The sequence below is a fragment of the Nasonia vitripennis genome, chromosome 2 (genome assembly GCF_009193385.2).
Source record: "Nasonia vitripennis strain AsymCx chromosome 2, Nvit_psr_1.1, whole genome shotgun sequence".
Taxonomy (NCBI): Eukaryota; Metazoa; Arthropoda; class Insecta; order Hymenoptera; family Pteromalidae; genus Nasonia; species Nasonia vitripennis.
Window position 1 is genome coordinate 32,214,630 of NC_045758.1, and position 14,274 is coordinate 32,228,903.

General features: G+C 33.8%; 3 protein-coding genes across 14 annotated transcripts; 2 read left to right on the forward strand and 1 right to left on the reverse strand.

The window, feature by feature from the left end:
- Positions 1-30: 30 nt before the first annotated feature.
- On the reverse strand, positions 31-6,307 carry LOC100113785 (ATP-dependent RNA helicase WM6). Of its 4 annotated transcripts, none has more exons than XM_031924804.1 (9): positions 6,049-6,307; positions 3,079-3,305; positions 2,768-2,988; positions 2,485-2,668; positions 2,279-2,397; positions 831-962; positions 597-743; positions 254-509; positions 31-165 (listed from the first exon to the last, which is right to left on the reverse strand). In XM_031924804.1, exons 2-9 carry the CDS (start codon positions 3,281-3,283, stop codon positions 152-154), a joined length of 1,278 nt encoding a protein of 425 aa, XP_031780664.1. In that variant the 5' UTR covers positions 3,284-3,305; positions 6,049-6,307; the 3' UTR covers positions 31-151. The 4 variants fall into 4 exon arrangements, with proteins under 4 accessions (XP_031780664.1, XP_032453373.1, XP_031780662.1 ...); XM_032597482.1 differs by lacking the exon at positions 6,049-6,307 and adding an exon at positions 5,152-5,263; XM_031924802.2 differs by lacking the exon at positions 6,049-6,307 and adding an exon at positions 4,061-4,390.
- On the forward strand, positions 5,258-10,112 carry LOC100113749 (ATP-dependent RNA helicase WM6). Of its 9 annotated transcripts, none has more exons than XM_001606485.6 (9): positions 5,258-5,454; positions 6,307-6,556; positions 6,756-6,976; positions 7,168-7,351; positions 7,442-7,560; positions 8,908-9,039; positions 9,119-9,265; positions 9,455-9,710; positions 9,791-10,112. In XM_001606485.6, exons 2-9 carry the CDS (start codon positions 6,352-6,354, stop codon positions 9,802-9,804), a joined length of 1,278 nt encoding a protein of 425 aa, XP_001606535.1. In that variant the 5' UTR covers positions 5,258-5,454; positions 6,307-6,351; the 3' UTR covers positions 9,805-10,112. The 9 variants fall into 9 exon arrangements, with proteins under 9 accessions (XP_001606535.1, XP_032453371.1, XP_032453366.1 ...); XM_032597480.1 differs by lacking the exon at positions 5,258-5,454 and adding an exon at positions 5,505-5,525; XM_032597475.1 differs by lacking the exon at positions 5,258-5,454 and adding an exon at positions 5,537-5,557.
- Positions 10,113-10,372: 260 nt separating this feature from the next.
- On the forward strand, positions 10,373-14,253 carry LOC103315843. The gene is made up of 7 exons (XM_008206675.3): positions 10,373-10,698; positions 10,790-10,928; positions 11,162-11,339; positions 11,438-11,612; positions 11,695-11,791; positions 11,867-12,148; positions 12,225-14,253. The coding sequence occupies exons 1-7, from the start codon at positions 10,562-10,564 to the stop codon at positions 14,175-14,177; spliced, it is 2,961 nt and encodes a 986-aa protein (XP_008204897.3). The 5' UTR covers positions 10,373-10,561; the 3' UTR covers positions 14,178-14,253.
- The last annotated feature ends 21 nt before the right edge of the window (positions 14,254-14,274 follow it).

Below are 14,274 nucleotides of genomic sequence, written 5' to 3' on the forward strand. Positions count from 1 at the left end.
GATAAGAAATACTAAACTTTACAAAACAAATTCACATGATTGTTTGGGTTTTATTATTGTGCTAATAAAATATAAATTATAATATGTATACTGGTAAGAGTGAGAAGATACATTTAGGTAAAAAATGTAGATCTTGATACAAGTCAATAATTTATCTTCCTTCAACTGAAAAACAAACAAAAATAGATTATTTAATATGTTTTCAAGTAGATAAGTAAATAAAAATAGTATCAAGTAAAAAATTTGAACTCACTATAGGAAGCTAAGTCAATTTCGTCTGGGAGTTCAGTGATATTTACATCGAATCTTTCTTGTACATCATTCAGAATTTTGGCATCTGCTTCATCACTAACAAGGGTGATAGCTAAACCTTTTGTACCGAATCGTCCAGCTCGAGCTACTCGATGAAGGTATGTGTCAGAATCTTCTGGCATGTCGTAATTAAACACGATGTTTACACGCTCAATATCCATACCACGACCAAACAGATTTGTAGCTACCAGAATTCTCTGTAAGAAAAATTAGAGCGATTAAAAAGGAAATATTAAAAAAATGTATTAATTAATAATTTGAACAAAAAAATGATCGACAAATACCTTCTGGAAATCTTTAAAAGCCTGATATTTAGTCAATCGTTCCTCTTGAGTCATTCCCCTATGAATACCGATCGCCGGGAAGTTCTGTTCTGTCAGAAGTTGAGCTAATGCCATACACCTCTGAACTGATTTTACAAAAATAACGACCTGCACAAAAAATTTAAATAATTTACCTTTTTCATTCATAGATTCGAAAATATTCAAGATTTGTAAAAAAAAATAAAAAATACATACTTGATTGAATTCGAGAATGTCCAAAAGTTCAAAGAGTTTCTTGTTTTTCTCATTCTCTTTGAGTTTGACATAATGTTGTTGTAATCCATGAAGGGTGAGCTTAGCTTCATCATCCACGTAGACCTCCATTGGCTGTAAAATTTAATAATCCAAACTATGAGCATATACAATTTTTATCAATAAAAAAATGTTGAGAATCACCAAGGTACTAAGAAGACAAAACATAAATTTCGCTTATAATATATAAGAAAAAAAAATTTCAATAGGTGTGAAGTTGAAAAATATAGTAATATTCTTTACATATTATGTACAAAGAAGTAAACTAACATCAGTATTAATATAAGATACCGAAGAATGTAAATATAAATATTGTCCACCAGAAAACCGTTACAACTTTTTGCGTTCATTCAGAATCATTTTAGTTTCCCAATGAAAATCGTTAGTTTTAAACTACATACGGTTCGGCGACTCCGATCACTCAGATGTGCCACGAACGAAAACTGTAGTCATCTGAATAGAAATAGGTGGTGCACCCATGGATTCAGCAACATCCACCACATCGTTACGCCAAACTCCTCGTTATATCACGCCGCGAACAAGTGTTTCCGGTATTAAATCATAAGATAATGAGTCGATAATAATACTCTTGCTCAAAAAATTTGTGGGATCCTGAGAAAATATTTTTCTCATATTTTTTTATCCTCACTGGACCACAAAGGTAATTAGCCTTCGTGAATGAGTGATCACTTTAACAGTGTAAAAAACCAATACTCATGTGGTGATACTCATTAAATCCAGTTGCTGATATTGTGTCGATCACTGATGATAAAGACCATTAATGAAAAAAGGAGTTTCTTTTTATACATGCATCGCGCTTTTTAGTATGGATTTAATTTTTATCCAAGTTGTGATAAAATTAAAGGTTTTAAATTTTAATGTTCGCGATTCCCTCAATCCTCTTGCATCTTCTTTCTTGATATCTTCTATCTTCAGGATGTCTTGATGTCTTCTCTAAAACCCCCCCAACCCTGACAGATGAATTTATTTAATTTCCTACCTTTTTTATTTCTAAATATCCGATCTCAGAAATTGAATATTTAAAGATTTTAACGTTGCATCAGACTTTTGTAATCATGAATTATTCGGCGAATAAAATATCCGTTTTAAAAATAATATTTTAAAGAACGCACGAACTTGGAAAATCAATCATCAGTGTCGACAACAATAGGGTTTTGGTTTTGGTTCTCGATTAAAAATTCAATCATTCTGTAATGATGCTATGCCTATTGTCGGTGGATAGTATCGCAACATCGATCCGTGAAAATCAATTGAAACTTCTGCGTTGAATTCCCGACGTAATTTGATCATCCCACCCCCCGTATAGCATTCAATCGGTATTTATAGTTGAGGATGGAATTGAAGAATAAAGTGAAGTCATCACATCTTACATCTTGCATGAATTTCTTGCAGACTGGACGAATTTCTTTGGACAAGGTAGCGCTGAACATCATAACTTGTTTGTTATGTGGAGTACTTCTGAAAATTTCTTGTACATCTTTGCGCATGTCTGTAATAAGTAAGAAAAAAAAATATAAAGATCCTAATTCAATATGTCGAAAATTTGTACATTTTAAAAATCAAAATTATAATTTACCTAGTTGTTCCAGCATCTTATCGCATTCATCAAGAATAAAATGTTTCAAATTCTTAAGGTTGAGTTTCTTACTCCTTATAAGAGCTAAAATACGTCCAGGTGTTCCCACAACAATGTGAGGGCAAGTATTTTTTAAGACTTCTTCATCCTTTTGAATAGGCAATCCACCAAAGAAAACTGATACCTGAAGCGAATTAAAATAAAGTAGATTCAAAAATTCTTTGAATTAAATAAAGATCGTAATTCTCATAAGGATGTCTCTTTATTAGAAGAAATATTGTACCTTGACTTGTGGTATGTATTTACTGAACCTCTCATACTCTTTGCTAATTTGGAAAGCTAACTCCCGAGTGTGACACATTACCAAAACCAAAACTTGGTTCTCTGCCAGTTCTAGTTGTTGCAAAGTAGCCAATACAAAAACTGCTGTCTTTCCCATACCAGACTTAGCTTGACATAAAATGTCCATTCCAAGTACAGCTTGAGGTATACATTCATGTTGAACTGAAATTACACAAATTGAAATTATAATTTATAATGAGAGATAAGATTTCACACTAACTAATGAAAATAAACAAATTACACAAATTATACCTTCTGATGGATGTTCAAAACCACAATCAGAAATGGCACGCAGGATTTCTGGTTTTAACAAGAAATCTCTGAAGCCACTGCTATGGATAGATACGTATGTTCCCTTAACTTCCTTCTTGGCTGGGGCAACTTCTCCATTGCCTGTTACAACTTGTTCAGTTTGCTCCTCGTCTTCGTAATCCAGAAGGTCATCATTGTCTGCCATTTTTGGTTATTTTTTTTGAAGCCTATAATTAAGAAGGATTAGTAAATAAAGTTAGGACTGTATCGTGGGCAAAATTTTGTGAAAATTCTAGCGAGTCCTTATAATCCACCTCAAAATATATAAACCTAAAAAGTTTAGGGTACTACTTATAATACACAATAATAACAACTCTTTTGCTTATTTACATAGGATGTACTTAACGATACCGGCTGACGTGATTGTCACAATTTGATAAAACTAGGCTATTTTTCGATGACTCAGTTTATATGCTTACTTTTTGCTTCCCTGAATCTAACGGTTATCTCATTTATCAAATTTACTCTATAAAACACAGGGTGACAGTTATCGGAAATGCTATCGCATCAGTTTACTAAAAAACACACCGCCATTTTCCTAGACGCCATCTTGATTTATTGTTGCCGAATATTTAATTCACACACTTGTGCATTCCGAAGAAATCTTTGAAAAATAACTATTTACGCATGAATATATGCAGATAACAACGAATCGACATTCACCGCTGGCTCTAGCGAAGAGCTGAATCAAAGAAAGTTTGCGTAAGATTCATAAAAACACTACATGCTACAGTATCACCGCCCGGTCACCCGGCAACACACACGATTATCTTGACATTTCACGGAAATAAATGGGTACAACTTTGTTCATGTATAGAAAACCGAAAATTCTTTATCACAGAGTTAGACTGTCGAAAACACACACACACACGATCAATACACAAGAACGGAAGACTTGTATAAGAACCGTAAATGCACTTACTCTTATGCGTATGAGCAGCCGGAATATAGAGACGAGTTCAACCCTTTATCAAAACCGTACGAAGTGAAAGACTGAAGAGGTGATGCACTTGAAGCAGTAGTAGGTTGCAAAAATGAGAAGTAAGTACGCTCCGTAAACTCTGTGTTGTTATCGCGGAAAACGGGTCAGAATTGAGTACACTGTCTCAACTGGCTGCCTGACAAGGACTGAAGGACAAGTTCGACCCTATATAGATCTGCCGCGACTCGCGAGCGGAGGAGGAGCGGCTAACCATAGCTAAGCCCTAAATATAGGTATACCATGTATATAACATTCGCATTGGCAGTGCGGTAACTGGTGGGGGAGGTGAACTCGCTAGTCGTGTTTGTATCAGCTAAAGTTTGCATCAAGTTTATGCATTTCGTTATTATTAACTATCCGTTATGTAAATGTAATTATATAGAGCATAGAAATTTTTCATAACAGCATTGGACGTCGGCGATGCTGCATAAAAGTAACATGATAAAAAGCTGCTTTAGATCATTTTAAGCTTAGACAAGATATGCATTGCCGACGATGTCGACTGAATTTTTTTTTTACTCAAGTAAATAAGTATACGGTTATCATTATCAGCACACATGCGTGCATGATGTATAGATAATCGTATGTGATATATGGCATACAAACACGAAACACTGTACAACATTGAATTATGTTGTTATTTCCACTATAGTTTCCGAAGCGAAATATACAAAACCTACGTAACGAAAGATAAAATTCTATTGATTTTTTTAACAAAATTGGCGGTAACTCCATAAATCCATATAAAATCGATGTATTTTGTTCTCTCAATAACCAGCTTACAATTATACGAAAAAACATCTTAATTTTATTTTTGCAATAGTCGGAAAAAAGATCATCATGAATTGTTGTAAATAAAATTTGTTTTTAGATTAATCGTGAACCTAAAGTAAAAGAGGGCGTCACTGTATTTCCGGTTCATAACTCAAATATAACCATAGAAAAAGAGAGTTTGCGTAGTGACAAATTGACGCTGCATCGCCATAAAATACCAAAAATATTACGAATCACCCCAATCAGACAAAACTTACTCTTCTAAAAAACCACGCACCCGATCGAAACGTGGCGTTCCTCGCCGCACTTCCAATAATTTCATTCATCAACTCTATTACTCTACCCATCACGCCATTAGCCAACGGCCAACGCCATTCGCGAGTAGGCCATCTGACTCGCGTAGTACGCACACCGCGACTTGGCGCGTCCGGAAGTCCTATATACATTCACCGGCATAAAATGGCTTGGCTTCTCCCCCCTCTTCTCTTCATGTCGGCGTTGCCCGGCCCGCGGGCAATCGAACTGCTCCGCCGTCCGTTCAGTCGTCGTTGATCGTCGAGGTGAGTAATACGTGCCCTTGCACTATAATCCACATTTATCGCCCGTTAAAACCGTCGATCCGTTGATAAAAGTTGTAACATTGAATTTTCGTGAATTTTTTGTGTACGGCATGCATATTATTTTTCTCGCTTGTGCGTTTGCGAAGTGTCTGTGCGAAATTGAAATTCGGCAAATCCGTGAGTGAGCGACGCCACGAGGCGGTGATTGCGCGCTATGGCGTACCTATGCGCTTGGGACGCGTAAACTGATGCTTAGAATTTTCCGTTGCTAATTCGTCGCTTGCGTTGCGAGTTTCCGCAAAGATTTGATTTCACTTAGCTACTTGGCACGCGTTGAAAACTCAGAGACGCGTATATGTTGACCTCTATAGCGGTGATCGAGTCACGAGTTCCGATGCGCATCGTGTGTAGCCATTTTAGAAAAGCCGCTTGATACGGTCGTGCGTACGTGTATATATGTAAGCCCGAGTTTACTTGTGTCCGTGAAACTAAGGAAACGAGGCGAGTTTAGGTGTAGGATTGTTTACCAAATATTGCGGTACGCGTCGCAACGTTTATTATGTAAAAGCCGTTGTAAACAAAGTTGTTACTTACGTAGATGCACTCGAAGCGTGACGCGAACTTTTGTATTGATCAAAGTACTTTCGAGCTATTTTTTAGAGTTAATTTTGTAAAGAGGATTCTGAATGATGTTTCACTTATCTTAGCCAAAGATGATGACACTCACTTTACCACTACCCACTACTGACAGAATCCTCTTTAATTTGTCTATAATACTTTGCATTTATATAACGCGAATTGCGGAATATAGAAGCAATTTTACTAAATAGATGATTTTTTATCTGTTTGCAGCTCTGTTCATTACTTTAATAGTGTCACATTCACCACTAATTCAAAATGGCAGACAATGACGATCTTTTGGACTACGAAGATGAGGAGCAGACCGAACAGATTGTGGAAGGAAATGGAGAAGTTGCCCCTGCCAAGAAGGAAGTCAAGGGAACATACGTATCTATACACAGCAGTGGCTTCAGGGACTTCTTGCTAAAACCAGAAATTCTTCGAGCAATTGTCGATTGTGGTTTTGAACATCCTTCAGAAGGTATTTAATTGATTTTTGTGTTTATCAGAATCTATTCTTTCTTTTTTTTCAAAATTGAAAATTACATGATGAGTTTACATAGATAGGGACAACTGATATTTTATGATTGCATTATCTATCCTGATTGATCAGAATCACAAAAACAAGTTATTACTTGTTAAGAAAAAATATTTAACAATTTTAATTTTTAATTTTACAGTTCAACACGAATGCATTCCACAAGCTGTGCTTGGTATGGACATCCTTTGCCAGGCTAAGTCTGGTATGGGAAAAACCGCTGTGTTTGTCCTAGCCACCCTGCAACAGTTGGAATCCACAGAAAACCATGTCTATGTATTGGTTATGTGCCATACTAGAGAATTGGCTTTCCAAATTAGCAAGGAGTATGAAAGGTTCAGCAAATACATGCAAAACGTCAAGGTAAATTTCTAACCGTTTAAAAATATGTAATAATTTGTAATGAGGATTTCAAATGATGTTACGCTTGTCTTAGCCAAAAATGATGACACTCACTTTACCACTACCCACTACTGATTGAATCCTCTTATTATGAAATGAAATCGTTAATTTCTAATTAGAAATGATTTTAATGTTCTGTTTGTCCTTTGCAGGTATCAGTATTCTTTGGTGGTTTACCAATCCAAAAAGACGAAGAGGTCTTGAAAAACACATGTCCCCATATTGTTGTGGGAACACCAGGACGTATCTTAGCTCTTATCAAAAGCAAAAAGTTGAACCTTAAACACCTGAAGCATTTCGTCTTGGATGAATGTGACAAAATGCTTGAACAGTTAGGTAAGTCGTCGCTTTAAAAAGTTAACAACAAAATTATCTATTAATTTAGCTGACAAAACATAAATCTAATAAATTTTTGTATGATTACAGACATGCGCAAAGATGTACAAGAAATTTTCCGAAGCACTCCTCATGGCAAGCAAGTTATGATGTTCAGCGCCACATTATCCAAGGAGATTCGTCCAGTCTGCAAGAAATTCATGCAAGATGTAAGATGTGATGACTTCACTATGATCTCCAATTCCGTCCTCGCCTATAAATACCGATTAGAAAACATCCGGGGGGTGGGGTAGATAAACAAGACCGTGAAGGCAATAGTCTGAAGTTTCATACGATTTAACGGAATGACTCCTGTGGATGTCATCAGAGTTCCAATATGCGTACTCTGGATGAGCCAGCCTCTTTATGCCATCCTCCATGTCTTTGTTCAAGATACATCTTTTTTAAAACTTAACCGTTCGCGACAACACATAACAGACGTATTACAGACCGCAATTTTTCGTTTTGAGTAAAGTTTTACAACGTACGTGCCTCGAATAGCATAAAGCTCACGAGAGATGTAGGGACAGATTTAAAAAAAGGGGGGTTGGATTTATATAACAATACTTTTTGCTGATGTGGGTGGGTTCAAGAGCTCAAGACATCCTGAAGAAAGAAGAGTTCAAGAAAGAAGATTCAAGAGGATTACCAGGGGACCTGATTAACTTAGAAATACCTTTTGTGGGTTCAGAAAAAAATTGCATTTCGCGTTCGGTCATAGTAAATATCCCGTTGTTAGAATATACAAGACATGGAAGGCATTCGGCTTATGATGTAACTCTCATAAGTCATTAAAATTTGGTATAAGAGAGCATTAAACTTAATATAATTAAGTTTAATGGCGCTGGAACTTGGCCAGTTAATATACTGCATAAGTACAAACGGGTTGTTGAAAAAAAAAAATGTAAAATCCAATCTCAATCATGCAATTGTACAACCCTGTCAACTGTATACATGATGCATGCTGAACAATTTTCAAGTACTCGCTAAGAGCGTGAGAGTGAGATGTTTGCCATTGACAAGACAGTGGATGAAGCTGAGCATTCCTGGGTGTGCTACCTTAGGTGTGTCGAGGCGACCGCAGAGTTCTTGTTATTGGCACGGCTAGGAGGTGGGAGTCGCCAAACAGTATGTAGTAAATCGGTACAAAAACAATACAATTCATGATGAGAGCAGAATATTTCGTCAGTGCCGTGTTTAAATTTGTATTGTTTTTTAATTATAGAAATTAAGTTGTTCATTCAATCAGAAATACTTAAAATACTTAAAGGTTCACAAAATCGAATTTTCGTCATATAGATATAAGTATTTTTTTTTAGTTTCGGTATATTTCTGTGTAATGTTGAACATTGTTTGATTATAAATTTTGTAAAAGCCTAATTTGTAACTACAAGTGTTATAATCGGGCCTCTGTCCAATCAGTAGTATTTGCAGTGAAAAATTCCAGAATTGTATTCCTAATGGAAACATGGAGTAAGTTGAATTAATCTTATCCAAAACTTTACTTGTTTGCGCAGCCTATGGAGGTCTATGTGGATGATGAAGCCAAACTTACACTTCACGGATTACAACAGCATTATATCAAACTGAAAGAAAATGAGAAAAATAAGAAACTTTTTGAACTTTTAGACGTTCTTGAATTCAATCAAGTGAGTTTACTTATAACACATTCGTTATCTTCATAAATATTTCATAAAAAAATAAAACTAATAATCTAAATTTTTTCAGGTCGTTATCTTCGTAAAATCAGTCCAGAGATGCATGGCGTTGGCTCAACTTCTCACCGAACAGAACTTCCCGGCAATCGGCATCCACAGAGGAATGACACAAGAAGAACGTTTGACAAAATATCAATCTTTCAAAGACTTCCAGAAGGTATATATAATTTTATTTTTTTACATATTTATTTAATAAATTAACACAATGAGGATATTATTCAAACATGATCACATCGTGATTCTCTTGAACTCTCTCACTGAGTGTTTTTGCATAAAAATACTAATTGCATTATTACGTATACTGCAAAATTTTCTAACTTATTAACGAATATTAATTTACTTGCAGAGAATTCTGGTAGCTACGAATCTCTTTGGGCGTGGTATGGATATTGAACGTGTGAACATTGTATTCAATTACGATATGCCCGAAAATTCCGACACATACCTCCATCGAGTAGCACGAGCTGGAAGATTTGGTACAAAAGGTTTAGCTATCACGTTCATCAGCGATGAGAGCGATGCCAAAATCTTAAATGACGTGCAGGAAAGATTTGACGTGAACATTACTGAATTACCTGATGAAATAGACTTAGCTTCCTACAGTAAGTTTGCACAAATATAATTTAATACGCAATTCGAAAAAATTTATTTGAAGCTAATTTTTGCTTATTTCTTTTTGCAGTTGAAGGACGATAACCACAAATTCCATGAATTGTCACAATTTTATCATTAATCATCGACAAAACACCCACACTGAACCTGACAATTTAATGCAATCGTTGCATAATTAATCAATTATTTATTGCGAATTTTTGTAATTTTTACAAAAGTAATTTTTTTCCAAAGTAAATTTGCTCTTAAAGGCTTTTGTAATTGTAGTCGTGATTTTTAAGCAATTGCTCATTCTTCATTTTTTTAAGATTGTTTTAATATCTAGTAAGACTTGTAAATAATGAACATTTTGATTTACAATAAAAAGGTGTACTTACTTTTTTGAAAACGCAGATGTATCTTATGTTTATCCTTTATCCCTCCTTTCGTTTTCTCGTAATTTTTTTTATAACAATGATATATATATATATATATATTTGTGTGAACTGGCGAATAAGCTAACGAAGTCGTGCTGAATAATCTAATAAATTTTGATTAGTCAATAAAAATGGAACTTATTTTTACAGTATTGAAAATAATAATATAAATTTTTCTATAATCGTAAATAAAAATCATTCAATTTAAGGAAAGATCTTCGATTCTAAATTCGTATTTACGAAAACATCGGCGCGCTTATTTAACGGAAAAATTTAAAAACGTTCGAATTTCGAAGTTAACGGTTTTTTACTATAGAACTCAAAACGTTGATTTGAGCGGACAGTGGTTACCCGAAACCAGAGCAAAGAGAATCAAATATTATTGTTACGCAAACAATTGAACAGTTTATAAACTTTTTACTAAAATGACCCATAAAACGGAAGTTAGTTTGAAGATTCCAAATACTGAAGACCTTTGTTGCATAAATTGCAAAGTGATTCCTTCCGATAAGCAGGATTCTATTGTCAAATCCTTATTTCATTCTCAAGTTTTAACGTGCAGGTAATCAATTGTTTTTTACTTGCTCTTTTTTAAATTTGTCAAAAAAAGAATAAAAAATGATCTATTTCTTCGTGCGCAAAATATATTTCAGGCTGATAATCTACTCTGTAAGATGCTGCGTCGCTTCCCCGTCGATACAAAACGTTGGAGATGCGGTTCATGTCGTAGTTAGTAGAAAGTTTTTTACGACTGGAAAATTACAGGAACATCTAAATGAACTAAAAATTAAGGTATAAAAAGAAGGTCTTTTATTAGGAAAGTTTGGTATTTCGATTTTTAACGCGAGAGTCCAATAGCTTCTACTATAACGATTACACAGCGCAAGAGCGCTTACACGATTTCTTCACATATATCGAGTTATTTTGTGATTTCGCGTGAAAATAAAATCAGTTTGCTCAATTTGTTTTAAAGGAATTTTTTTTATATAATTGACGCAAACATAATTTTTTTTATTTTCATGTAGTTCTCTGATCCTGAAGAAGTCCATCCAAAGATTTATGAAGCTTGTTTGAAGTACACATTTACATTTAAAATTGCACCGCATTGGAATTTGATTGGCACATCACTCTACCTTCGAGGTTGTAATTTTCTACCTTTTCCACCTGCTATTGATGCTTTAGATTGGAATATTCACTATAAGGGTATTTCAACTTTTTTTTTAATATACAGTACATATATTAAAATGATAAAGACTTTGGGTAATAAATTGCTCATTTATTATGATTATTTTCATTTTTAGATGATGATATAAAAATTGAATTAAAACCTATGAAATTAAATATACACACTCTCACACTTGAATTTTTGAAAATACCTCCGAGTATATTGGATAACTTTATATCAAATCCGAATTGCACTATCGATACTATCAACTTAACATTATTTCCTTGTCCATGGGTTTATGTCTTGCCTAAGTAATCACAAAACTAATAACACAAATTTTAAAAGTTAATTATCATACGCGTATTAAATAATTTTGATTTCTTATTCTTGTAGATTGACCAGAGCAAGACTTCTATCAGTTTCTAGGACATTACCAGACAAATGTCCTTTTGATACTTACAATGATCTTCGCAGGCATTGGAAAAATATGGTACTGTACATATGATCAAAAATTTCAAATCTTGCAATAGTTACATGGCATATATTTTCATTCTTTCATTTCTAGTATTCTTATCGCCTACCCAAAACCAGTGATGGTATGTTGTTTTATGAAGTGGTATTTCCTTCATATCCAAATGAGCCTTTCATATATCCAGAAGCATGTCTTTTATCTAAAACGCCAGAATTTCTAACGTGCGAAAGTAAGAATGAAATAGCTTCAGGATTTCTTAAAGATCTAGCTCAAAATGTACACGCAGTTTGTGGTGAAGTAATACACATCGGTCACATTTATCCTACACTTAATGTGGAATATTCCTGCTCTATTAAAAATAGATATGGCAGAGAAGTATGTATATTCGTGTGATAAATGGTATTCAAACTTTCATTCAAATATTTATATAAAATTTATTTCAATTTTACAGTATGAAGAAATTCTTAATAAATATAAAAGTCCTTTCTTTAGAACGCCTAGTGAATGTATAATTATACCAGCAAATAGCCAACCTAACTTATCTTCAAAGATCACAATTCAAGGAATGGATAAAATGAAGACACCTATGCGAAATCATACTCAGCGAGTACTTTCAATCATGGATAATCATAAACGAAGTAAAAAACATCTTAAGGAGAACAATAGTCGATTTTTATCACAGATGCCACCAAAAAATAAAGATGAAAGGTTTGGTACACAAAAATTTGGTGATAGTGGTCTCCCATTACCAGAAACTGATGAACCAACTATCATTGATAATACAGATGATATTATCTCGTTTTATGATATACCTTCAATGTACCCAAAAACATTTCAGAGTTCAGAAACTACAGAAGAAAATAAGGATGCACCTGAAAAAAATAAAGAAAATGAATTGAATTCAAATTCTAAAAATGTATCTGCAGCAGCTCAGCAATTATCTCATTCTAAACCAGTTATTAAAAATGTAGAAAATGTTCATTTTGATATATCTGCTATTAAAAAAGTTAGAACCAACGACAAAAGAAGCAGACAGAATGACAAGCCAAAAAATGTTAAAACTGATCAATTAAAAAAAACAACTGTCAAAGATTCATATAAAACACCAAATTCTCTTGGATACACGCCAAACTCATTTGAGAGAATCAGAGAAACTTTTTTTCCAAGTCAAAAATCAAAAGCACATTATGACGGTTTTCAAAAATTTGACTTTAAAAATGAAATCGAGTCGTTTAAATGCTCTCAGCCTCAAAAATTAAAATCTAGCTCACAAACTACAGTGAATAGCAAAAAATCATTGGAAATAAATAAAAGTATACAGGCAGAATCGAATGATGATTTACGCAAAGAATTAGCTGATTTTGATAAATACAATTTGGGTAACAACAATAATGAAACCATAGGAAGAAATGTTTCTGGTCAGGGTGACAATTTTTCATTTGTATCATCAAAGGAACAGGAGCAAAAATTTTCAAGATTTAAAAATCAGAAATGCAGTGATAAGAATTTGAAATTAGATGATTCATACAAAGTATCTGAGCAGTCAAAATTTCATCGTTTGAATGAAGAATTTAATTCTTCTCAAAATTTAGACACTTCCTCAAACTTATCACCATCTTTATTAGATTACAAAAGAAGTTTTAAATTGCACACTATAGATCACGAAAAACTAAATGAAATTCTGCGCGAAGAACATTCACCTGAAAATAGTGAGCCATGCAAATCTGACACTGATGAAGAAGAAGAAATACAGTGTTCACCGTCTTTTCTTGAAGCGATTACTAAATATTTTGATAGTCCAAAACATGACAATCAAATGGACATTGAAGAATCAGATCCTTCAATTAAAACATATACCAATGTCAAACCCAACGAAAAAATGTCTCAAGAACGTAAAACTATAGAAACTGATCAAATCTCAGAAAGCTTTAGTTTTTACAGAAATCAAAATAATTCATATAACATATCCCCAATTTCAAGTCCAAATACTGACTTGTTTGAAGGGTCTACAAACAGAAAATTATTACAAACATGCAAGTCACCACTTTCTATATTTAGTAAAAATGGATTTGAAGAAATTAATTGTAGTAAAGATTTCAGAACTGACAAAGAGAATTTTTTTAATAATTCACAATATTCTCCTTCTATTGTTGAAAAATACGAGTCACAAAGGAAAACATCACGCGAATCTAGCCATAATCAAAGCTATCAAAGTTATCTTAATAAGGATGTGCAAAATACAAAATCAGTTAAATCAAATGAAATCCAGGGACATCCTCCTCCTCCTATGGATGTAGATAATAGCGATTTCCATAGTATCTTATCTGAATCTTCAGACGAATCCAATTCTGAAAAATATGAAAGTTACAAGCAAGCTTGTACTGAAGCTTTAACATTTAATTAATTTTAACTCTCCTTATAGAGGATATAAATCAATTGTTACACATTATCCTTATTAAATATTATAATTGTCAAAAATCTTTTAAAGAAATCATTTTTAT

Bases quoted from the DNA above. Each gene is read 5' to 3' on its own strand.
- LOC103315843 (XM_008206675.3), top strand. From the start codon at position 10,562: ATGACCCATAAAACGGAAGTTAGTTTGAAGATTCCAAATACTGAAGAC. The intron at 11,340-11,437 runs GTATTTCAACTT...TTTCATTTTTAG, and splicing joins TTGGAATATTCACTATAAGG to ATGATGATATAAAAATTGAA. The intron at 12,149-12,224 runs GTATGTATATTC...TCAATTTTACAG, and splicing joins AAAATAGATATGGCAGAGAA to TATGAAGAAATTCTTAATAA.
- LOC100113785 (XM_031924804.1), bottom strand. From the start codon at position 3,283: ATGGCAGACAATGATGACCTTCTGGATTACGAAGACGAGGAGCAAACT. The intron at 2,989-3,078 runs GTATAATTTGTG...GTGTAATTTCAG, and splicing joins TTTTGAACATCCATCAGAAG to TTCAACATGAATGTATACCT. The intron at 2,669-2,767 runs GTACAATATTTC...AATTCGCTTCAG, and splicing joins AATACATACCACAAGTCAAG to GTATCAGTTTTCTTTGGTGG.
- LOC100113749 (XM_001606485.6), top strand. From the start codon at position 6,352: ATGGCAGACAATGACGATCTTTTGGACTACGAAGATGAGGAGCAGACC. The intron at 6,557-6,755 runs GTATTTAATTGA...TTAATTTTACAG, and splicing joins TTTTGAACATCCTTCAGAAG to TTCAACACGAATGCATTCCA. The intron at 7,352-7,441 runs GTAAGTCGTCGC...GTATGATTACAG, and splicing joins CAAAATGCTTGAACAGTTAG to ACATGCGCAAAGATGTACAA.